Genomic DNA, 26,385 nt, shown 5'->3' with positions numbered 1-26,385 from the left:
AATCATCAGGACAAGTAGAAGGAAGAGCAGGTTACCCTGAGACCCTAGTGTAGTGGGAGAACAAGTGTTGTAGGGACCCTGTTCTCTGTGTCCAGATTTCATCTGGCAGCTGAATCCTGGCAGGTGACCCAGTAGCAAGGAATACCTGGAGGCCCAAGGCATGTGGCAAAAAGAGAGGGGAAGGGTAAGAGAATGTGAAGGAAGTCAGCATTATAGCTGGATGGCACGAACCCTCAAAGATGATGAGCTCATGGAGAGATCAATTATACTAAATTCTCAAATGTTCTCCATAAATAAGTAGAGTCCTAATCAAAATGTAAGAAATCTCCTTCTTTTCTTCTAGCTAACAACCTATTTGCCAATCCCTTCTTTAAGCTGCCTGTTTAATTTTACTTTTAGTGATTGTGGATGTCTGGATCTCTCCCCACAAACTCTGTACTTTGAACCTAAGGTCCACAATCCCAAACTGAACTTCCTGACAATGTGTAAATCAGAGCTCAACAGCTCACCACCCTGGAGACAATAGTATAACTCTCTTACCTCTAAATAGGGTATTAATATGGTGATCAGAATTGATTTCTTCCAGTTCAGTCTTTAAAAACTGTTATGAACAGTTTCTAAGAGCCAAGGTAGTTTGGAAGTTACCTAACAAGTAATGAAAACCACAGATAGTCAAAAACTTTTACAGTGTGCACATTCTTTCCCATGGAAGCAGGCATGTGTACACACTGAGCCAAGCCCAGCTGGCCTATCCTGGGAGTGAGCTGAGGGAATAGGCCCCTAGGGAATAGGAAAGAGCTCAGGGGCCCTTAGGGAAGGAGATGGAAAAGGGGACCAACCAGGACTTACTCCTGGGAAGGAGCAGACCTTGTCAACCGCCACCATGCAGGAAAGGGGAGGAATCATTTCCCTTTGTTAAAATCTGATACTTGATTAATTAGCTCTGAGGAACTTAAAACTTCCCTGGGACATTAAATTTCTTTTAAATGACATCTCTATACTCCCATGGTTACACACTTCCCTAAAATCCTTTCTGTGACTTTTAAATGCCTGAGAAATAATTTCCAGACATTCTCCTCTAGTTATAAAAAGAATACATTGGATTTGTTGTGCTTTTATAAAAACTCCCTATGTTTAAACAGTGAGTATAATTATAATGATCATTTAAATCTAATTATGGCATCACTTCTCCCAAAGGGAACTTCTTGGGTAAATTTGATGAATTGTATAATGGGTTTCTAGGAGTTTTAAAGAGAAATAAAGTTGTATTCAATTTTAATATTTTTGGTGATTAAAAACCCCAGCTAGATAGAGGAGATCCTGTTTTGGATGAGGAATTTCAGCGACTGAAGACAGAAGTTAACCACAAACGGGTTGTTCACAATCTAGAAGAAGTGGGTAACTTTCCTTTATTTGGAATCTAATTATTGGCAGCTACTTATATGCTTACTTTTAAAATATTAAACAACTTTAAAGAAATCCTTTTAGCAAGAGATATTTAATAATTTTAAGTATGCTTATATTTTCAGAGTGTTGTTTACTACATAGTCACAACGAAGCATCAGAACTCATGTTTTCTTTGAAATTAACAGCATGGCACCCTTCCTACCCCTCTGCTTCCTCTTCCTTGGTATCCTCTTCTGTTTACCTTTGCTCTCTCCATGCCGATTCACAGACCTCAGGGTGGGTCATGAGGCCTTTGTTCATTGACCCTACCCTTGGTGGGAAGGAGACAGACAGGAAGTCAGAGCCAGAGTTCTGGTCCCAGCTCTACCACAGATCTGGGACCTGAGAAAAGCCCTCTGAGCCTTGACGCCTTCATTTCCTCAAATGTAAAATGGTGAACAATAGGCCCTCCACCTGTGTATCTGCTGTCATGTGACAGTTTCTGGTTAAACCCCAAGTTTTAATTTTAAAAGTTGAAAAAGTTCTTCCTAATCTCCCCCCCCCTCCATCATTCTCACTTTCCTTTTCTGTGTTTGCCACATCTGAATTATTTTAACCTCTTTTTCTCTCCCTCATATTTAAGCTTGCCACTAACTCTTGCCAGTAGCTCTTCCACAAGGCCATACCCAAGTCTAGCCTTCAGGTCTCACCCCAATTAATCCAACAGATTGTTCAAATATCTGCCCCTCCTCTCTCTTTTCTCCAGCTCACTGCATGTGCCAGTGTGAGACTAATTCATTTCTGATGCCTTTTTCATCATATTATTTCCCTGTTCAAGAATCTATAGTGCCTGAGGCTCTGGCTGGCCTGAGTACACCCACAGGCACCCTTTCCTCCACATTCACTTACCCATCACCGCACACTTGTGCCCACAATAAGCAGGCATTGTGGTGGCACTCGGGGCTGGGCTGGACAATACCATCCTCCACCTCCACCAGGCACTGTACAGTCTGCTCCTCTCCATTCTGGATGTAGTGCCAGCACCCACCACATGTGACTGAGTTCTGTGTGGCTTCATTCTTCTTCCTCAGGGTCGCATGTGTTTGAGCTTCCTGAACACTAACTAGACTGTAAATTTTTTTAAAGCCCCAGGCTTCTACTTTTGTCCCCCAACACAAGAATTATTCCCTGTGATGCTGGGTATACTCAAAGTGCTTAATAAATGCTTATTATATGGCAGAACTAATGATAATAACTAGATTTGAGATCAAACCTGAAACATTTTTATTAAATATTAATGTCAGAGGTTAAAATTCAAATTTAAGTTGTGTGTATATTTTTTGTTCTCAGAAAATCAAGGAATTTCATCCTAATTTTGATCCACTTACTAATAATACTTGGGTCAGCAGGTTCAGGGCCCAAAGACGGTTTCAACAAGCAGCACGGAAGGTAAGTCTCAGTACCAGGTTGAGATTTTAATTTGTTTAGTCATAAGCACAAGGAAATCAAACAATGAGTTTTTTGTAACAGCTTTATTGAGATATAATTCACATACCATAAAATGCACTCTTGTAAAGTGTACAATTTAGTAGTTTTTAGTATATTCACAGAGTTGTACAACTATCACTACTAATTTTAGAATATTGTTATCACCACAATAAGGAACCTGGTTCCCATTAGCAGCCACTCTTCTTCCCCCAAGCCCTGGCAACCACTAAGCTACTTTCTGTCTCTATGGATCTGCCTATTCTGGACATATCATATAAATGGAATCATGCACTACATGGCCTTTTGTAACTGGCTTCTTTTCCTTCATGTGTTTTTAAGGCTCATCCATGTATCAGTACTTCATTCTTTTTATAGATGGATACCACCCCATTACAAAGATAGTTCACATTTTATTTATCATTCACCAGTTGAAATATTTGGGGTGTTCTCACTTTTTGGCTATCACGAATAATGATGCTGTGAACATTTGTATACAATTTTGTAGATGTGTGTTTTAAGTTCTTTCGGTATATATAACTAAGAGTAGAATTTCTATTAGTTATATATACTAATTTCTCTGTGTCACATGATAATTCTAGAACAGTAGGATGTTGATCAGCACTTTATAGAGATAACAATTGAGAATTACTGTCAGATCTTGTCTCAAACATTCAGCCTTATGGCTTCCCCTTCACAGCAGCCCTCTGACTGCTGTGGCTGCCTTACCCTCACACTGGTCTTTCACCACCACATTGCTAGCCCTTAATGGCTTCCTGAGATCAGAAGAAAATGAAGACTTCTTAACCTCTAATGCCAGTAAAGGAAATGAGGCCACTCCTCTCCAGCTGTCCCCTATCTTCTATGTGTTTCCAGTCCTTATTTTCTTCCATTATACATCAACTTGGGCCATCACCTTTGTGCAGGCTGACATTTGTTTGTTCCCATTCCAGTACCTTGCACAGAACTGTCCACAGAGTATCCACTTCATAATATCTGTCAAATGAAAGAGTCTCTTACATGATAATAAAGAGTGTTAATTATGGAATGAACAGTCTCAAATCAAAGCATAGTGATATACAGTTAACATTGCCCTTAATTCACAGCCCTATTTCTACAGAATTGTCCATTTAGTTTGTCTTTCAACTCTGAAAACAACACAGTGGAAGCATTACTATTCAGACATACTGAAAAGAAAGAATATAGAAATAGTCATTTTTTTCCACTCTGGAAATATGCAAAAACCAGGTCTCATAAATTGAGGAGGACAAGGAAGGCTATATGACAACTTCGTCCTTTTTTTGTATTCAGGGAAGTCAACATTGCCCTGACCTTGAAGTGCCTGTGACCTCGATCTCAAGCAGCAGCATGACACTCTCCTTGTGAATTCTGACTTAGGGTGGTGGCCTTATCCCTTAGCTGTGGTTGAGGAAAGTGAGTTAAATTAATTGACAAAATGAGTGTGTGCCAACTAATCATTTGAAATCATTATTCTTTCTAATTCTAGATCATGGTTCATCGACGATTACTCAATATGCTGGATGCTATTCGCACCATGGACAGAGAGGCCATAATAAAAAGGCTCAGGCATAGAAGACAATCAATAATACAAGGTGAGGTCCAGCTGGGAAGTATGGTGATGCTTTGACCAGTGGTCCTCTGGGCATGAGATGTCTTTATAATGAAGTTAGCTGTGTAGAAATACAATATTTTCATAAATCATATGTTTCAGTTTTCTATGACTGCTATAACAAATCATGAAAAACTTGTGGCTTAAAACAATACAATCTCACAGTTCTAGAGGTCAGAAATCTAAAAATCAGGATGTCAGCAGGCCTGGTTTCTTCCAGAGGCTCCAATGGAGAATGTTTTTGTGACCTTTTCCAGCTTCTGGAGACTGCCTGCTTTCCTTGGCTCATGGCCACTTCCTTATGTTCCTCTGACCTCTTGCGCTGTTGTCATGTCTCCTTCTCTGATGCTGACCCTCCTGCTTCCCTCTTTTATCGATCCTGTGATTACTTTGAGCCCACCCAGATAACCTAGGACAAGCTCCCCATCTCAATCAAGATCTTTAACCTATCACATCTGCAAAGTCCCTTTTACCATGTAAGGTGACATAGTCACAGGTTCCAGGGAATAAAACATAAACACCTTTGAAGAGGCATAAATCACACCTCCATACCAGGTTGGGCTGAAATACCTACCCAGTTGATAGTAAACTAGGCTGACTGACTTGACCAAGTCTGTGAAGTTTGACTGTGGTTCAACCTCCAGTTTTGTGCCTTCTGTTCTTGCCACCAGAGACTGGGATAGTCGGCACTTAGCCATGTTGATTGATTGGCATGATCTGGTTTTATCTCAATCTAGTGTTTACACATAAAGCTTTTTATCTCATATCATCTTTGCTATTTTAAAAAATTCCAGTCTGCTGATCCACAGGTTGACTGGGACTGTTGGAAGCCATTCTCAGTAGCTTCTGGGATCCCAAAAGCCGTATCAACATCTTCTCCCAAAATATGTATTTCCAATCTGTGGTCATATGCAAATCCTCAGGCAGGCCCTGATCTTTCCAGACCTTTCCTCCCTTCCCAAGCTCAAGCCACCGAACCTGGCTCAGGCTTCCCTGTCCTCCCCAAGGAGCAACTTTTTGGATATAAAAATAAACTACAATTTTTAAAAACTGGAGAAGGAGCTGAGGTAAAGAACAAAGGACACACTAAAAACAGGACTATATATATACATGCATATCTAGATACTCTTTTTGAAATGGCATATGGCAGGTACTTACTAATGGTGTATGACAGATATGCAACTGAAGATGGTGGTTTCACATAAAAATACCTTAAGAAGCCTCCCAAAGTGCCATTTTGTTTTTCCCTCATAGACAAGAATCCCTCCAAATACCTTCTGCTGCGGATCAGTCAAGACGATTATTCCAGCCGGTTCTCTGTGTCGCCCAAGCAAGTGCTGCCCTTCGCCTTCCCATCCCACAGTGCTCCCCGGGGCTCCGATGAGTTGGTGGGTGCTGTGGGGGCTGGGCATGATCAGGTGGTTGTTAGGCAGATACCAAGGCAGGCCCTACCTCAGTCTCAGTCCCTTTGTCTCCTGCTGAGAGGCTCCCAGGGAGACCTGTGCCTAGGGAATCGTGACCAATGGAAAACCAGGGATTACCTACTACCATATGCCTGGCATCTGACACACCTATGCAGAATTTTCTGATAGCCTGGGCTGGTTCCTTTCCAGCCTGAAACCCAGAAACAGCACTGAGCCTGGCTTGACAGCCCAGGAACTGGTCCTGAAAGCAGAAAACTGGTCCTGGGAAGACGGAAAAATCCAGAGGACCTGGCCTGGCCCTGGAGGCAGGCCCCGCTCAGCTGAGCCCTTCTGCTGCATGAGCAAATAGAGAGGCTAGAGAAGCATAGCCCATAATACAGCAATATAACCCATCACAATTCCCTCTATCTCCTCCCTCTCCCTTTTTTCTCTTGTCTCTCTCTCTTCCCCCTCCCCCCCCCCCCGCCCCGCAACTTCTTCCCTCCCTCTCTCTTGTTCTGGAAAAAGGTGTGATAGTTCATCCTTCTTGCCTAATGGGTACAGTGATGCATCATAATAAAAATAATAGCCCTATACTGCATTGCATTCACCATGAGTGAGGCAGTATCTCAAGTTCTTGAGTGCTTCAGTTGTATCAAATCTTCAACAAACCTATGTGCTATGTATCATCTTAGAGATGAGGAGGGAATTGAGACACAGGGCACATAGCCAGTAGAAAAATGTTGACCCATGTTCACATAGTTAGCAATAAAAAGTGTGTTTAAGTTGATATTGAAAGTGCATATGCAAAAATTTTTTTAGTTTCAAAGAATAAACTTGCCATTCACATCCCATAATATGTGTTAAATACTGCAGGTTGATTTACTCAAGAATTACAGAACTGACCAGAAATTCCATGCATTTTCTGCAGTAGAAAATTAAATGACTTTAAAGATTAGAATATTTAATTCATAGGAAATAATAAATCTGTGAGTTTCTACCAACAGTACATATCTGACACTCAATAACTGATGGGAGAGATCATCCCTGTGCTATGGAGCCTGCCTCACTCTTTTGAATAGTTCAAATCTTATACATTTCATTCCATGCTTTGATTAGTTCTACAAGGCTTCACTGCTGCTCAGGGTTGAGGGAAACAGACTGCTCAGCATTTCTGCCTTTAGAGAGTCTTCTAATTCACCCCATGAATACTGTATTTTATCATTTCTATGATCACTATTTAAATATTTAGCATCTTTGAAATTGGGAAGTGTCTTATAATTAATGATGTATCAACATTGCATCATGCTAATTTAATTATAGTGTCTTAGATTAGTGAAATACAGTGTATACTGAGTGCTTGTAACACAGCAGGTGCTGTCCCAGGCTCTCAAGGTGTCTGGAGCAGATTGGCCTGCAGGAAGTTTGCTAGGTAGTGCTTTGGGGTTAGCAGCTATAAAAGGGAGGAGCAGAAGTGGACAGAGACAGGAGCAGGAGTGCAGTTCTTCACAAAGGTGTCAGCTGAATTTATGAGGAGTTCTGGTGCTGGGACAGGGTGAGAGGACCCAGCATTTACATGTCCTTCATTGGAGGTGGGCTGCCCTCAGAGGGGCGCATGACCTTGACAGAGGCAGCTCCCTTCAGCCAAGTCACCTCCTAAAGTGGGCTGATCCCTGAGAGTTGTTTGTATGAACAGGATTCCTAGAAGCTGGGGAAGTAAACCCCTCAAGCCTAAAGGAGATTCTGGATGGCACATTGCAGCATCCACGACAGCAGGAAATGAAAAAAGAAGAATCACATACTCTAATAGACAAGGAAGAGGGATGGCCAACACTGCCTCTGGGCCCCACACATCCAGTAACAACTGTGGTTGCAGGAAGGGTTACTTTAAGAATAGAACTGTTCACCCTGGCCAGTGTGGCTCAGTGGGTTGAGCGCTGGTCTGTGATCCAAGAACTTACTGGTTCAATTCCAGTCAGGGCACATGCCTGGGTTGCAGACCAGGTCAATGTTTCTCACCCTCTCTTTCTCCCTCCCTTCCCCTCTCTAATAAATAAAATCTTAAAAAAAAAAAAGAATAGAACTGTTCACTTAATGTTCAAAATGTATAGGGAAAAAAGCATAGCCACTTTTGCTCAGTGTTGATTATGTGTCTATTTCTTGAATTTTCACATTTTAGGCTCCTGATGGCCTTGGACCAGTCTCAATTAAATCTTCAGAAATTCAAGTCAAGCACAGTCATTCCTTCTTCAATCTGCAGGTCAGACCTGTTTTGTGGTATTAGTTAATCAGCTTCCTTATGAAATGAACAAAACAGTCCTGAATTTGAATTGCATTATTTTATTAATTTGTTCTAATATGCATTATACTGTGTGCCATACTGTGTGTATTTTTCTGCTGTTATTTTATGGTATGTGTGAGGTATCACAGATTCTGTTTTCCTAATGTGGCTCATGGGAACCAGGATCCTTACTTATTCTATGGAAATACCATATATTATGCATACCTGAAGCTATCTGGATTACATATATTAGAAACTTTAAGAAAAAACACAAGGTGAAGTGAACAAAGTTAGGATATATGACATATATATATATATGACATATATATGATCCTATATATGTCATATCCTATATATGTCATATATATAGGATATATGATATATAGGATATATATTCTTGAGGATATATGACCACTTCTGTTTTTGAAAATGTAAATGTTTTAAATTGACAAACCAATGCGTGGTGTATTTCTGCAGTTAAGCCACATGGGACCGTGAGTAACTGTGAACGTTCCTGTGTGCTGGCACCGGAACAGGGCTCAGCGCTGGTCCTGAAGTCTCTCCAGTGCTGGTCAGAATAACAGCTGCCACACATCTGATGATTGCTATCAGGGGCTTGTTTTTCTTTTACTGTCAGGCAGGTGAAAAGAGCTAGTGTTGAGCATAGACCCCACTAAATGGTCATGGGCTTTTAAGGAGATTCAGTCAGGCATCTTTTTTTACCCCCAGGTTCCTCAACTGTACAAAATTAAAGGTTATCAGCCATTCTCTGTCCAGAGGTCTTCAACAAGTTACAGACCTCAAAAGCTCGCTCGAGCCCTGAAGCAAGGAGCTGAGGTAAGACATCCCAACCTTCAAGAATTGCCCTCACCTGTTCCCTCTTGTCCTGGCATCAAGACTAACACACTGCTCTTGGTTCTGGAACAGGATGAAGCCACCACTGTTATAGCCCTGCCAAAGCAGGACGTCACCCCTCAGTTCCCTGGCAAGACCTCAATCTTGAGCATGAAACCACCCGAGGCCTTAGCTGTGTCTCCAGATTATGACCCACTTTATATTTTTGTAAGTGATAATTGGTGGGAGTCTTGTGTTCTGTGTCCCTTTATTTCAACAGTTACTTTGTAGGAAAACAGATGCATTAATTGGGAATATTTGTATCTCTGGAATATCAAGATTTTAAAAATATATCATTTTTGAAATTGCTTACTTGGAGAATATCAATGTTTCTATCTTTGAATAATTCTAGCATATTCTTGTAACAATAACTTTGTGATTTTTTCTAATTATGTATTATGTATATTATAAATATATATATATATGTATACATGCACACACATACACATAAAATGTTTTAAAAGAGAGAAAAAAACAATGAAAAAAATAATATTACCCCAAACCCCATCACTCAGAGCTCCGTTGAGTCTTTATTCCACCCTTGCACAGTTCATCTTTTCCATACTGAACCCCTCTACCTTCAAGATTTCTGTGTTCTACTTCATTTCTGTAGCTGCACTTGATTACCCCCTCAAGCACACCCTAACCATGGCATTCTCCTGCTCAAAATTCCTCACGGACCCTATTTTCTACCAAATTAAGTCTGTGCTCCTGAAGATATGAGGTCAGTCATAGTTCTTTCCTGTTCTTTCCTGTTACCTACACATGGCCAAACTTTGTATACTTCCTTCCCATTCTCAGGTCTTTGCTCATTCTGATCTGCTCTCATAGAGCTCCCTCTTCTTCTATAGATTTCCAGCAACCCAAGTCCCAAGTGACTGCAATCCAGACAGGAAATCTGATGAGGTTCTATGCCATAATGAAATCATCAGTGATACATCATAGTAGTTGCCCAAGTTATGGTCCATTTAAAAAAAAAAAGACACATACACACACAGAATTAAGGAACTTGAGACACTACTTGAGAAAGTCTCCTTTGTGAGATTCTCCAAGTATGAATCTGTATCTCTATGTGGGCAGAAGTGCTAATGGTCACACCCAAGGTCACTCAGCCAGTTAATGGGAGAGCTGAAAGAGAAACCTGCCTGTTTCCTGACTGCTTGCCTTGGAGCTCTTCCTCTGATTTTTGCTGCTTTTCTATGGAGAGCTGTGATGTTTGTGGTTTGGCCATAATGTGACATTTTCTTACTGTGTCAGCATTGAGGAGAATATTCTTGAGATACATAGCATGTTAGAGCTGGAATAACCACACAGGACATTTAACTCAGTAATTTTCAAACTTCCTTTAGCACTAGAACACTCTCAATAGCTGAAATTTTACACAAAAAGGCAAAATGTAAAATAGATGAAGTTGTAGTTGCTGGGATGGTGGTGGAGTAGGGGGCTCTCCTGAGGGAGAATCCCTGCAAGACCCTGGGTTCCCCATGGCAAGGTTTGAAAACCACTCTTCAGTGTCTTATCCCCCAGATCCACCCACTACCATTCCCTTTTAAAAGTGAGAAAACTGATCTAAATAAGTTAAGGGAATTTTCCATAGTTACACTCATACATCCTTAGAAAATATCAGTGGTTATTAATTAACCCATTAATTCCACAAATACTTAGTGAATGACTACTTTGTATAGGATAGGAACCTAAGTATAGGGCAATTCATCCAGGAGACACAACAACCCTAAATAATTATGCACCTAAGAGCAGAGCTTCAAAATGCATGAAACAAAAATTGATTGAATAGCAAAGAAAAAATAGACAAATCCACAACTACAGTTAGTGGACTCAACACTTCTCTCTCAAAAATGAATAGAACAATTAAACAGAAAATCAATAAGGATATAAAAGACTTAATCGTAACTCTCAATCAACTTGACCTAATTGACATTCCTAGAACACTCTACACAAAAACAATAGAATGCAGATTCTCTTCAAGTATACACCAAAGGTTTACCGAGGTAGACCTTATTTTAAGCAATAAAGCAAGGCTCAATAAAATTGAAATGATTCAAATCATATGATGTAGTTTTTCTGACTTTGATAGATTAAGTCAGAAATAAATAGCAGAGAAATATATAGAAATTTCCTCCAATATTTAGAACCTAAAATACATACTTTAAAATAGCCTAAAGGACAAATAAGAAATCAAAAGAAATTATAAAGTATTTTTAACTGAATGAAAATGAAAACATGACACAAAAAGTTTGTGGGAAATTTATAACACTATGCACATCCATTAGAAAATAAGGTAGGTCTCAAACAAAATGTCCTCAGGTACCCCTTTAAGAAACTCAAAAGAGAAGAACAGATAAAACCCAACCTTAAAGAGGAGAAATAATGAAGATCAGATTGAAAATCAATGGAACAGAAAAACGAATAGAGAAAACTGGTTCTTTGAGAAGATGGATAAAATGAATAAACCTCTAACCTAACTGATCAGGAAAAAAATGGTAAAAGACATAAATGACCAACATCAGGAATGAGAAAGGTAATGCCACTCCAGATTCTATTAAAAAGACTATTAAAAAGACTATTAAAAAGATAAGTTAATATTATAAAAAATTTTGTACCAATAAGTTAGGCAAGTTAAATGGACAAATTTCTTAAAAGGTACAAAATATTAAATCTTATTCAAGAAGAGATAGTTGTACTAGTTCTATATCTATTAAAGAAATTGAGTATGTGATTTAAAACCTTCTCACAAAGAAAACTCCAGACCCAGATGCCTTTACTGGGAAATTCTGCCAAGCACTTAAGAAAGAAATACCAGATCTACAAATATTCTTCCAGAAAAAAAATGGTAGAGGAAGGATTACTTCCCAACATTCTAGAAGTCAGTGTTACTCAGATACCAAAGCCAGAGAGAGACATTACAGGAAAAGAAGCTAGAATGTCTTTCACAAATATAGGTGCAAAAAAATCATAAAAGTTTAGCAAGTCAAATTCACCATTATGTAAAAGGGATGATCATGGGCAAATAGGTACTTATTCCATGAATACAAGATTAGTTTAACACTCAAAACTCAATGTAATTCACCATAGTAACAGACTAAAAAAGAAAAAAAACTATGATCATTTCAATAGGCACAGAAAAATTATCTGACATCATTCCTGATAAATACTCTCAGCAAGTGAAGAACAGAAGGGAAATTTCTCAACCTGATAAAGGGCATCCATTAAAAACCTGTAGCTAAAATCCTACTGCATGGTAAATGACTGAGTGTGTTCACCCTAAGACCAGGAATAAGGCAAGAATATCCACTCTTGCTGCTTCTGTTCAAGATTGTGATGATAACCGTGCAATGAGGCAAGAAAAAGAAATAAAAGACATCCAGATTTAAAAGGAAAGAGTAAAATTGTTTTTATTTACAAACAAAATGATTGTCTACATAGAAAACACAATAGGGCCTGCCTCAAAATCTACTGAAATTAATAAGTGAATTTACCAAGATTACAGTATAAAAATTAATTATATTACTATCTACTATCAACAAACAATCCAAAATTAAAATTTTTTAAAGGCATACCACTTAATAATATTAAACAATATGAAACATTTAAGGATAATTTAGACAAAAAATATATAAGACTGTTAGCCTAAAAATGAAGAAACATTGATGAGAGAAATTCAAGAATACTTAAATAAGTGGAAAAATATACCATGCTGGTAGATTCAGATAATTAATATTAAGATGTCAGTTCTCTCCAAACTAATCTAAAAATTCAGCAAATCCCAATAAAAATCCAGCAGGCTTTTTCTCTTTCTTTCTTTCTTTTTTTGGTAAAATTCAAGAGCCTTATTATAAAATTTATATGGAATGCAAATATATCCAAAACAACTTCAAAGAACAAAATTGAAGGATTTACACTACCTGACTTCAAAACTTATTATAAAGCTACAGTAATCAAGGAAGTATAGTATTAGCATAAAAATACACAAGCATCTTTGGAACAGAATAGAGAATCCAGAAATATATACATTCATACGATTATCGTCAGCTGATTTTTGACAAAGATCCAAGACAATTCATTGGAGAAAAGGTAGTCTTTTTCAAGAAATAGTGCTGGAGCATTTGGAGATTGATTTAACAAAAATAAAAATAAAGAAAAATAAAAATAAAAGGACTTTATTCATACCATTAACAAAAATTAATAGCTGATTGACCTACATATACAATGTAAAACTAGAAAACTTCTATAAAACACACAGGAGAACATCTTTGTGACCTTGGGTTATACAAAGATTTCTTAGACACAACATCAAAACCACAATCCATAAATGGAAAAAAAATGGATTAATTGAACTCTGTCCAAATTAAGAACTTCTGATCTAAAGACACTTTTAAGAAAAAGAAAAGATCAAACATTAGAAAATATTTGGAAATCACATATGTTCATTATTTTTAAGGGAGTGATTGTTTTTCAAATATATGAAAACAGATCAAATTATATACTTTTAATGTGTGCAGTTTATTGTATATCAATTGTATATTGACAGAGTTATCAAAGAAAGAATTTAAAAACCCTAGGAAAGAAAACAAAAATAAAAGGAAAGAAATACCAGTTACAAACAGTAAAGCATTATAGTGCAGTCTTGGAGTGACTTCTGTCAATAAGCCTGTAGAAGAGAAGGTGAAGGGTTCTGTCTGGGAGAGAGGTGTCAGGGAAAGGGAGACTCCTCGCACTGCCATTGCAGTTGGGAGGTTGGAAACACTCAAGATTCTATAAAGGTACATTATTCAAGTAAAAGAAAAGGCCATTATAAACTCCAGGCGGGAGATCAATGAAAATTCTTTGTATTCCTTTTTTTAAAGATTGTATTTATTTACTTTTTTAGAGAGAAGGGAAGGGAGGGAGAAAGAGGAAACATCAATGTGTGAGAGAAACATGGATCTGTTGGTCACCTCTCGCACGCCCCCAGCTGGAGGCCTGGCCCACAACCCAGGCAGGTGCCCTGATCTTTCAGTTCACAAGCCAGTGCTCAATCCACTGAGCCACACCATCCAGGCTCTATGTATTCCAGTTAGGAAACCCAACTAAAATTTGGTGTGATTTTTAGGAGCTGATGGAAAATACAAACATAGAATCTACTTGGCCTAGACACTAGAACTCCTCTATCCCAGGTCATGGCATTGAACCTTCACATACACACACAAAAAAACTAGTCCAAGCCTCTAGCTGGCTTGCCAGAGAAATATATTTACACAGTTAAAACAAAATAAATATTATTTACTAGTTTTCAGCTTTCAGAGATAACCTATAAACAAAGCATGAAAGTCTTGGATGTTGTTCCAGAATGTGAATGTGAACAATTTTAATAATCAAAAGTAAAATTGTGAAAGAGAGGAAGAAAGGTACAGGAGAGCGTAGGGATGGTGATGGTTTTATTTCAGAAGAAGGGGAGTTGAAATACTCAACTAAAGATGGGGAAACAAGAAATAGGGGTATAAGCATGTATCATTTCAAATGGCAAAGATAACCAGCAGCAGAACTAAAAATAACAATGTCATTTTCTAAATTCAAAAGAGAGAGTTTGGAAGGAGCATTTGTGTGTATGAGCAAATCCTTATCTTGCATGATAATGAGTCAGTAGATACTATCTGAGGTTGATAACCAAGAAATTGGAGAATAAGCATAATGTTTTGAGTTAGAGTATTGGCCATCAGAGGGGAAAAAAAATCCAGATAATGAAAAGAAACAGCCTCTGGGATGTGGGCCTGGGCACTAGAAGGACCCAGAGGAGGCCCGTTGTTTTTCCTCTCAAATACTTCCAGCCTGGGTGAGTTACTGCCACCACTGTATACATGCATTACTTTGCAGAAAATTAAAATTAAAATGAGGTGACCTCTCAGATTACTTACTCTGGTGGTGATGGCCACCCAAGGGGACTGAAGTATAACAGCTTTAAAAGCAGTGGTATTATCATTTTAAAAAATATTTCACTTATTGTGCCCTAGCTGGTGTAGCTCAGTGGGTTGAGTGTGGGCTGCAAACCAAAAGGTTGCTGGTTTGATTCCCAGACAGGGCACATGCCTGGGTTTCGGTCCAGGTGCCCAGTGGGGCTGCCCAAGAGGCAACCACACATTGATATTTCTCTCTCTCTCTTTCTCCTCTCCTTCCCCTCTCTCTAAAAATAAATAAAATGAAATATTAAAACATTTTTAAAAAAATAAGATCACTCATTGTATTTGACCTAAGGCAGAGAGCTGGCCACACAGCAATTCCCCATGTCCTCGATGAACCAGTATGGGAGACAATCCTGAAGACCACACAGCTAATGTCCCCTCCCTGGTGCTTTGCACCCCCATTACCACCCACCACCCACGCAGGATGTGGCCAGCTCTCTCTTCCATCACACTTCCTCCTGGTCAGCTGGGGTCTCTGTCACTGCTGCCCCAGGTCCCTCTGGGGTCCCTTCCCAGGTGCTGTCCTGATTGACCTTTGGTCATCACAGAGGTGACTCTGGCAATGGGAGTCAGCAGTTTTCAGATTGTTACACTCCAGTTGCTCCCCTTACCTATGCGGTGGAGCTGGGGTCTTTTTCCCATTCTTCAGTCCTGCCTGCCACCCCCCCTTCCTGGCTGGGAGAGGCCAAGGTTCTCCTTGCCCTACTTCTGGACATCCCTGTAAATAGGTTCTGAGGACCTGGTTGGCCCAGGGTGGCAGAGCTCGCTCTGTCTTCTGTCCTTTTGTTCCCCTTCCATGACTCTCTTGCACTCTGCATTATTTAAGGTGATGTGCATTGGAATGAGAAACATCTTCCACTTCTCCACTGACCACCCTCCTGTTCTCTTTCCTCTTCACCCACCTTTCTCTGTAGCCTCGGGCCTCCCCTACTTTGAGTTGCCAGTGCCCTCACCTTTCAGTTTGCTCCCTCCCAATCCTCCAACCGTTATTTGGGTAAGGGGGTCTTTCTTTGAGGTGAAACCCAGTGTTTATGTTCTCTTCTGTCTCTGCCCTGACCCCATGTAGCATTTTAAGGAACTGGAAGAGAACTTCCTATTGTGAAAAATATACATGTGCTCTAACTCTTCCCTCACTGCTCTTGGAAGTGTTTTTGCTTATTTCTGCATTCCTGTGGCCACTGCAGACTCCCTCAGTGGGCACCATGTCCTCCCTGCCCTCCACTTCCTTTACGTCCATGAGTTCATACAAGAGCCCTCTCCCCATCTTTCTCCCTGGACCCAGGGGCAGTCAGCTGCTCTGCACCAGCAACTTAGGCTTCTTGGTGTTCTTGACCAGAAACTTTAATGCTGGCCCCACGCTAGGGTCTCCCACCCTAGCTTCTATGCCTCCATGGTCTAGCTCCACCTTAAGTTGTGGGAGACATTTGTTTCTTGACAATGAGATTGGGTTTCTATAAGCCATGTGGAGTTTTCTTGTTGTTTTTTTAATTGCTTTAAAAATTATACAAACAAACAGAGCAAAATTTCAACCTTGTACTTCTTAAATATGTGAAATTAAACAATCGGGAAGGTCAAAAGCTATGTTGTTGTCTGGGATAAGAATAAGAGTTTTTGTTGAACGAGTCCTGGAAGGAACATTAAAAGGCTCTATATTCTCATATTTTGATATAATTGCTCTGTGCCTCCATTAGTGTTGCTGGAAAACTAATAAAAATAAAAACAAACAGGATCTTCCTTAAAACCAGATACTATATCCAAATGGAGCCTTCCTCAATTAAAAACATCACCAAAACAATGTTAAATGTTGACATTTCCTGATTAGCAAATGTCATCCTCTTCTTTGTCTTCTTTTTGAAGTAGTTTTTTAAAAGCTACTTTTGTCTTTGAAACCAGAAGCTTACTTGCTTTTTTAAAACCAGTTTGCTTATTAATAAATCCCCCTAACTCATCAATTAAGAAACAAATACTTTAAGCCCTTTTAAGCCAAGATTTCAGCTGTACTTGTTTCCATGTGAGTTTAGTAAATCCCTGTGGGAGGTAACAAAGCCCTTAAGCCAGAAGAGTGGCATTTATGAATAACTGTGACACTTAAGATAATGCTTCTCTTGCCCAGATCTCTGACATGGAACCAGAGTGTGAGTGCTCAGGGGAGGCATGGAGAGCGTTAGCTGATGCCTGTCCTGTGTCAGACTTAGAGACTAGCAAACTATGAGAATCTTTTTTTTCTCTCTCTCTTCTGCAGAATCCCAGCCCAGGATTATTTGCTGTGATGCACCCTCTGACCTACGCAGAAACCTTGATAGATTACCATCTGTGCTCTCACCCCAAGTACAAGTACACCAAGGAGTCCCACAGTGGGTCCAGCATTCCTCTCACCCAAAAACAGTTTCTCCATCACACGGTAATGCCATCACCCAGCTCACTGGCAGAGCTGAACCTGGACTACAGGGGAGGGTACAGAACAAAGACAGGGGATCACAGCTGGAGCTGAGACAAAGAAGGTTTGCAGCCACAGCTGCAGGACAAGAATGGTAACAATGATGGCTGTGTACACTCTCGCACCCCCAGCACAGCAGCGGTGCAGGTGGGAGACTCAACACCACTCTTGTGCTGTCCACACCCACCTCTCAGGCTGCAAATCTCCCTTTTACAACATTCTAACTCACGTTTTCCCTTGAAGATTATACCTCATATTCATTTTATTCCTGTTTCAACCATGTAAAAACAGTCACGTGGCAGGCATAACCCCATGATCTGACCTCCTCTTGCTTTGTCCTCAGAAAGTATAGAAATATCAGAATGGACAAGGTGGTGATATGGCAAATGCACAGCAAGGAAGAGGCTCCAAAGAATTCCTTCATCCCCTTAATAACCAACCTGATCCGAATATCCAGTGACATCTCTTGGGTGGTGCCCTCAGGACCTTCAAACACAATAAATCCCTAACTCAAGTCATTATCTGTGTCCTACTACTGCTAGCCATACCTCAAGCTGCTCCCCCTGCTGTACTCCATTTTTGTTCTGTGATTTGTGCAATAGCCCACATGATCCTTGAGCCCTGCCTCTCCCTCATTTCCATAACTAACCATCACTGGATTCCACTGGTCTGCCTCAAACAGCATGCAAATCTCTCTCTACATGACCACCACTGTGCAGTCAGCCCTCTCTAGAAATCTTCTTTCCATACACAGCTATCCGATCACATTGCTTTCCAGTTTGAAAACTCTCAGTGGCCCTGCTGCCTGTGGGAGCACCTCCAAGCTCATTAGCTTGGCCCACAGGCCCTTCCTGACCAGGCTGCCTCACCAGACTCATTTCCTGGGATCCCTGGGACACTCCCTGCACTCAGCCCAGAGGTGGCTTCTGTCCCCTGTATCTCCGTGCACATTGACTGTGGCTCCAGCACCTCATTCACGATAAACAAACAGATCTGCCCTCTGGAAGCTGCCCTCCCTCACCAGGGCTTGCTTCTTATGAGTCTAACACGTCAGGGGGAAGAAAAACGTTCTTTTGGACCTACTTTAATTCTGTGTGGCATTGTTTAATGCCTTTTGCTGAAGCAGTTGTCTTTTAGCTTCATAAAAAATTAAGTCAAACTGAATAAAATTATAAATTTTGGAGCTGAACTATTAAGAGTGAACAATAGTCAATTGAATGGAATGGCAGTCCTTCCTAGACTTCACCTCACTAAACTGTCCCTTTACATGTAGTGCCCCTGTGCCGGCTCTCGTTCCAGGACATCATACCCGGAGTAATGCACTGGAAGAGGTTCCAGTCCATGGTGCTCTCATCTCTGCCCGAGACTGTCGCGACAGAGACGACACAGAGGTAAGCAAGCACAGCTCACTTGTCTCACAGCTGTGACCCCGGAAAGTGAAATGCCCATCGGGTGTCAGGTTGTGCTGTCTCTGCAGGAGGGAAGCTAGCTTGTTGGTCACGGAAATATGATGATGCACAACTGATTTTCGTATTTGGAGTTGGTCTAAAATACAGTTTAAAAATAATTAATGTCATGGGTAGTTAGTTGCTGTATTTCAATAAAAGTGGACAACCAATCCATACAATTCAGCTGAAATAGTCATGATCAGATTGTCACATTTTAAAATTGCCAAGATGAGCCTTCTACACCCTCCATGTCCAATTCCAAAGGATCCACCTCTCTCTCATGCCGCAGCCTGAGAGATGACCGCAACGAGGTCCTGTGGGTTTCACCCTGTAGAGGTGTAGCTCAGCTCTGCATTTAGCCTATAGCTCAGCTCTAAAAACAGGATGGGTAGGAGAGAATATTGTTGGACTAAAGAAAGAAGAAAAGTAACCACCTTTTTTCTAATTTGCTTGTATAACACCTCTTCAGAGCCATAAGATTTCAAACAAGGAGCCTGATGCCTTTCCTTTAAGACTCCACCTGGTCAATAACCCACTTCTGAACCCTTGAATTTGCTTCTTTAGTTCATTGTCCTTATAAACACAGTTAAATAAGTTATCAGTGAGTGAATTTAACTAGTATCCCAAAATGATATTATCACCTTATGTTCAAATCCTTGATTCAGAATGAGTCACCCTAAGGTGACAGAGTCCACTCACAGCCCCAGGCATGGTCAGGAAACCTGAGTTCTGCCACCAACCAAGATCAGCAGGAGACCTTTTCCCTCCCACACCCACCAGTGAGTTCTGGGTCCTCTGGAGAGAAAGTCAACTGCCCCTCCCTCAGCAGAATGCCACACAGCCTCCAGGAGTTGCATCACCTTGGCCATGCTCCTCTGCCACCTCTGAGCACAGCTTTCTTTTTCAGAGATAAAGGGATTGGACTTGCTCAGAAGACCCTTCTCAACCTTGACATTTTCATATAGTAGGAGGAGGAAAGCTTACCAATGTGCAGAGACCCCATGCATACTACCCATGTACCCACACCTCCCCAGGAATTTGAAGAGACAGTTGAAATCCAGTTTATGACTCCAGAACACTTCCTTTACTTCCTCCTTCTTTGATGGCTGAAAAACTTTTCCTGAGTTAAGCAAAATCCAGCGTTGCTTCCAGAGACTTTTCCACATGCAATCCCTTTTGGGTTATTTCCCTAGCACTTCTCTACTACTCTGCTTTGCCTGAAGATTAACATGAGACCAAACACAGGATTTGGGAAATGGTAGGAGATTGGGATATTTAATAAAAAATATTAGTTCCTTTTCTAGGAGTTTATTCATACCTCATCCACCCTACTGCCATCTCAAAATATGCTAAGCATCTTTATTCTTAATTTTACCACACCTCCTAAACCTGAAAGCTCCAGAATTCGGGCAAAATAGTGGCACTGTAGAGAGAACAGTGCTGTGGTGTCTGAGAGACCTGCCTCCATTACTTGCTAGCTGTGTCACCAGCTCGATGTCCTTGGGCGAGTTACTTATTACTGAGGCCCTTTGTGCAATAATTTCCCCACCTGTGAAACGGGAATAGTGATGGCATCCTCACCCCGCTGAGAATTAAAGTAAAATGATAATGCGAAGGATCTAGCACCATCTTTAATATCTCTGTTCTTTTACCCTTCATACCCACCTACTAAAGCTTGCAATCTCTCTGTTGCCACCAGATGGCAATAGTCTACCACCACCTTGACACACTGCCTCATTTTGCTATGGGATGAGGACACCCAAACTGACCCATGTAATCAGTAAACATAGCTGGGTATGGGGTACTTACTGTCAGGAGACTCAGCAGAAGTAAGATCAGTGAGAGGTGGAGACTGCCTGCATCCACCAGCTGTCCTCACGTACAGGTCTCCATAATTAAGGGGAAAAAATCCCTTTTTTTTTTCCCCAAAGCAAAGGCTTTGGAAAAATCTCCCAAGAATGTTTGTTCTTTCAAAAGGCAGTCATAATGCAGTTACATTGGGCTTGAATTAAACATGAATTCTACATGAATTAAAGAAAACTCCTTGACTGTGAGTTATCACTTTTGGCCTCTGAGTCGGAGTGCTCCGTTGGGCCAGTTTGTTTCAAAATAAATCATAATTCTATAACAGATTATAAAGTCAAGAGAAGATTTTATATTTCCTTATGATAGGTTTTCATGATATAAGATTCTAGATCATGTTTTCATTACTAAAAGGAGTTATAAAATAATAATGACATTTCTTAAGTTCTACGAATCCATTCATGATACTTCAACTCTGCAATCATTTTGCTTGAATAAATTACCTATTACTTATGAGGTGTTTCCCTGGTATCTTTTTCCTCTGAGAGTTAACTGTTTGTTGTTACACCATGCGATATAGTTATGTGGTGTTTATTTATTTCAAGTCATTTTTTCACTCATAATAATCAAAACTATTTACTTGGTTTCTTTACCCTTTCATAAATTTAGCGAGAATTTATGAGTCTCTGGGGTTTTCATAAATCTGAGAGTCGACAGCACCTGAGGAGTTATCCAATCCAGTAGTGCCTACTTTGTTTTCCTCCTCTCTTCCTCTTTCATTCCCTCCATTGTGGTTATGGAATTCATGTGAAATATTGGTTTCAGTTTGCATTCAGTTTGAGTTTTTTGCTTTCCTTTCTTATTGATGTAATGTTATTTCTTGATGTGCTGTTAAACACTGATGTGCTTTCCAAACTCAGAACTATATGAAAGGCACTCAAAGATGTGTTGCTCCTTCCTTTCTCCCTCCTACCCTTGTGGTAACCAGCTCGGTCTTCTAACTTATCTGTCTTTTGTTTCTCTTTATAACGCTAAGCAGAATATATGTATTTTTCTTACTTTCCCTTCTTTTTTATACAAAAATACTGTTTCTAAACCCTGGAAAATGCCCTATTTGTCAACATTCTCTTGGATTTGACTGGCACCTGTCACACCCCCCTGCCTTTGCCTCTAGGGAGCTGTGAGTGGGTGCCAGGAGTAAAGGGTGACACAATGGTGAAGGCCTCAGCAGGGGTAAAATGAAAGTGCCTTAAAAATTATACAAAGACCCCAGGACTGTTAATGTGATCATTTATCTTTGGCTGCTTGTGTGATTTTTCCACAGCTGTGATTCTCTCAATTCAGCTATGCTTCCTATAAATGTCCCTGCCATTCTTAACGCCTTACCGGAAGAAGACAGATTGGAAACAGTCGAACGGTACAACTTTTACCTTTGGTCTCTAATGTAGTCTGCTCTCTAAAAATAAGCTGGTTGCTGTGAGAGAGTTCCAAAGAGCACACAGTGCCTGAACTTGCAACCCACCATCTAAAGGCTAACAACCACTCATACTCTTAGATAAGATACTGAATTCACGGTAGGGAATACATAGTCTCTGAGGCCTCAAATTTGCTGACCTTTAGGTGCTCCAGGAGCTCAAGGGAAGGGAGAGCAGAGGCAGTGCTCTGGCAGTGGGTATGGAAGGCTTCAGTGGTCACGTGGACTTGGGCCAGTCCTTGAACAATGGGTAGGACTTGGAGAGGCATAAGGAAATATAGGCCCTAAAACAAGGCACTGAAATTTCATTTTACTGATAAGCATCCAACACCAGTGAAAATATGTCCTTGAATCTCCTATCACTGTACCCTCTTAAACATTTTTTACATGTAAATAATCAATTAGTGAAATCTTATATATATGAGACATATATCCAGTTCTTCTAAGGCCTGCCAACATGCAGTGATACTTGGCAATACCCTGAGCATTTAAAGCAGGAATCTAACTCTGAACAGGAAGGTTGAAGTGTCTTCTATTCAAACCACTGCATGGGTACATCCCTGAGAAGGCTGCAGCCAGGGCTGGGTGATACACATTTGCTTGAGGTTTGGAGGAAGAAGTCCTGTCTGACCAGGGCCACTGAGGAGCCACTCAGTAAACTGAAACAAAGCTAACCCCTCCTTCATTCACCACTGATATGAAGACTATTGTGACTTAGTTGCCTCATCTTTGAAATAAGAATAGTCATGAGCACTTCATAGGTGTTGTTAGGGTTAAAGAAGATGACGATGCTGATGATAAGGTTGGTAACTATAGGAACTGACATAGGCTGAGCACTCAGTGTGGATCAAGTACAGTGCTTTGCAAGCAGTCTCATCTAATCCCCATGATGAGGTCTTGTTATTATCCCCACCTTAGAGGTAAGGAAACTATCAATGGGAAGATCGTGTTTGTAAAGCCACCAGCATAGTGATTCACATATAACAACAGGTTAGTAACTGTTAGCTTTAATATTATGGGACTGGAACAACTTTAGCAGTTCTCCACAGGTACTTTCCTTAACAGAAATTTGCTGGGCCCACCTCTATTATGTATCACTGCTGAATAGGGCTCCTGTTTGTAATTCCAAACTATGAGGCCTTTGTTGCCCTTGTTGATCTTGGAAGCATTTCTCTTTAACAAAGTATGGCAGTGACAGCTGCTATCAAAAAATCTGTTCTTCTCTTCTTCTAAAGTAATAGAATTGTTGAAACTAGGGGCTATTTTTCCAGCCTCCCTTGCAGTTAAGTTATCCATTTGACAAAAGGAATGTGAGCAGATGTGAGATATTCTACTTTTGAGGCCAGGATCTTTAAAGGAGTGTATCTATCTCCTTTACACTCTTTCTCCCTACTCTGCTCCAGCTGATATGTGCAGTGACCCAACTATAACCATCAATCTGCAAAACGCTAGCCCAGAGCTCAGCAAACTATGGCCCATAACTAAATCTGGCCTGTGACCCATTTTTGCAAATAGTCTTCTTATCACATAACCACACCCATTTGTTTATGTATTTTCTATGATTCCTTTCATGCTACAACAGCAGAGTTGAGTTCAAGAGACCATATGACCTGCAAACCCTTAACAGAAAAAGCTATCCCAGTCCAGGTGATAGCAGACCACAAGATAAAGTAACCTCAATCCCTTTAATTTTTTCTTTCTCCTATGGATTATTTAGAAATATGTTGTTTAATTTTTCAAACAGTGGACTTTTTTAGTTACCTTCTTTGCATTTGGTTTCTATTCAACTTCCATTGTGGCCAGAGAATGTACTCTTGAAATCATTCAGTCTTCCTTTATAGTCCAGGATATGGTCAATATTGATAAATGTTCCATGTGCACTTGAAAAGAATATGAATTCTGTAACCCAGTTTTAAAAATTGCTTTCTATTCTCTGGTTACAAATAATTACTTCTACTGTCATTTGTTGGTGGAAAGCAATTTATCAGCCTTATGCTTCTCTTAACACGGACGTAGCACAAGTTCCTTGTTGGAACTACTTGTTGGAAATAATGTTGAAGGCCACAGAATTGCATGACTCTTAAATGATCATAATATTTCTCTATTTTGGGAAGGAAAGACTGTTCCAACTATACATCTTACCTTTTTCAGTGAGCTCTGTGAACAGAATATAGAAGTTATGTTGACTCCAGAAATGATCGAAATGGAATTCCCCATGCTGGACCACAAGGACACCAAAAAGGAGAAGTACGTGTGTGCTGCTGTGCCTAGTAGGAAGTAGCCTTGGATAATATTTGACATGAAGCACAGAACTGCCACATTCTTGGAATATAAATATCTTGGGTTTTGATAGAGAGAGTTTTCATATGCTTTTGATATTTACATGTGCATTTTATTTTAGGCAGAACTGCATTCCCTTAAATGTTGTTGGCAAGTAAGCCTTTAAAAATGGAATCCAGTTTGTCCAATTGCTTTTCATTTAATTTCAGAGATGTGTTTGTTTCTTATTGATAGCTGAATGCGTTTCATTCAGTACAAGGAACCCAGACACTGGAGCCAAATGAGACCTATGGCTGAATCCCAGCTCTGCCATTTATTACATGTTAGATCTCCCAGGCAGGTTACTTATCTTCAGTGACTAGGCCTCAGTTTCCTCATTTGTAACATGTAAAAAATAAACTCTCTTTCACAGGTAGTTGTGAGGATTAAATGAAATACAAATGTGAAGACAACTAGCTAGTTGCTTGATGTGAACTAGATGCTCAGCAGATGTTAATTTACCCCTTTGCCTCTACACTAGGGGCCAAATAAGCAAATATCATCATCATCCTTAAAGAAACTGATTTTGATGAATACTTTTATAACAGAAGTAACTACATATGGTTCATATGGTTTATAAGTTTGAAATTCCAGATATACATTTAAAAATTCTTTTAACTTAAAAAATGCTTTTTTATTATTAAAAATAAAAAATACAGAAAAATATACAGAATAAAATAAAGACAATAATCTTACAACCCAGAGGCAGTAAATTGTACATTTTGATATATGGTCTGCCATATATTTATTTAAGTAAATGAATGTACATATATATGTACATACACAAGGTCTGTCCAGAAGCTATCCAGCCATGTACTATGAAAACCAGATATTTATTGATGAAGATACAAGATACAAGAAACATTGTACAAAGGACAATGACACCTCAGTCCCCTTCAAAGTAGGCACCTTGGGACCTCACACAGTTCTCCCAATTGCCATCAGCTGCCCCATCGTATTTTCCTGAATCTCACAGATGGTCTGAAATCTGTTCCCTTTTAAAGGTGATTTCAGTTTTGGGAAAAGGCAAAAGTCTCAGGGCACCAAGTCTGGGCTGCAGGGGGACTGAGTTATCTGGGTGTTTTGATGATTTGTCAGAAAACTTAGCACAAGACGTGATTCATGAGTGAGTACACTGTCATGATGAAGCTGCCAATTACCGGTTGCCCATCTGAATAGTTTCCATAGAGGAATGTTCAAGCTTAATGCAAAATTTGATGCAGATTTGTTGCTCTACTTGCTCAGTCATTTTGACTGCAATGGCTACACAGTACACATGCTTATTCAACAGTGTCTACTGCCCTCCCTGACTAGTACAGTGAAGTTGTTATTGTTCACACATGTGCATTCCAGCCTACTCTCCTTGGCTGCCAGGTTACATTGATGTTATGCAAACCATTCTCATTATATTAACAATGGCTGGACTTTTTCCAGACAGATCTCATATACAAGAGTCCAGCACAAATATTGCCCCTTTTTTTGAGCTGGTAATCTATACCAAATCTTTTACTATAACATCATAAGCATGTAATTCTGTAACATAACAATATCACACTCAAGCACACCATATGGCATTTCAAGTGAAATGTTCAAATTGCTGTCCATCTCATGCAAGACATTCATGTATCCTACCAACCACACTGTATGGCATTACTTCTGCTGGACCCTGTATATTTTAACAAAATTAATCATCTTGTTCATATTATTCTGTCTTCTTCACTTTTAGTTTGCAATATATCATAAACATATGTTTATAAATAGATATACATCCTTATATTTCACTGGTAGATGTACCATAATTTAGTTAACCAACCCTCTTCTGATGATCATGTAAATTCTTTTCAATGTTTTGCTGTTACCAGTAGTGC

General features: G+C 39.9%; 1 protein-coding gene across 1 annotated transcript in view; it reads left to right on the top strand.

The window, feature by feature from the left end:
* Window positions 1-26,385, top strand: part of CFAP221 (cilia and flagella associated protein 221) — a 121,534-nt gene that overhangs the window by 85,981 nt on the left and 9,168 nt on the right. Inside the window, exons 13-23 of the mRNA XM_045826102.1 lie at window positions 1,305-1,394; window positions 2,737-2,835; window positions 4,379-4,484; window positions 5,756-5,889; window positions 8,084-8,164; window positions 8,915-9,022; window positions 9,113-9,247; window positions 17,279-17,437; window positions 18,773-18,864; window positions 22,049-22,141; window positions 24,350-24,445. Coding sequence (XP_045682058.1) covers window positions 1,305-1,394; window positions 2,737-2,835; window positions 4,379-4,484; window positions 5,756-5,889; window positions 8,084-8,164; window positions 8,915-9,022; window positions 9,113-9,247; window positions 17,279-17,437; window positions 18,773-18,864; window positions 22,049-22,141; window positions 24,350-24,445 — 1,193 coding nt within the window. The remainder of the gene's footprint in view (window positions 1-1,304; window positions 1,395-2,736; window positions 2,836-4,378; window positions 4,485-5,755; window positions 5,890-8,083; window positions 8,165-8,914; window positions 9,023-9,112; window positions 9,248-17,278; window positions 17,438-18,772; window positions 18,865-22,048; window positions 22,142-24,349; window positions 24,446-26,385) is intronic.

This window comes from Phyllostomus hastatus, unplaced genomic scaffold (genome assembly GCF_019186645.2).
Source record: "Phyllostomus hastatus isolate PE091 unplaced genomic scaffold, TTU_PhHast_1.1 phas_scaffold_60, whole genome shotgun sequence".
Lineage (NCBI taxonomy): Eukaryota > Metazoa > Chordata > Mammalia > Chiroptera > Phyllostomidae > Phyllostomus > Phyllostomus hastatus.
This window is presented reverse-complemented; position numbering and strand designations above follow the sequence as displayed.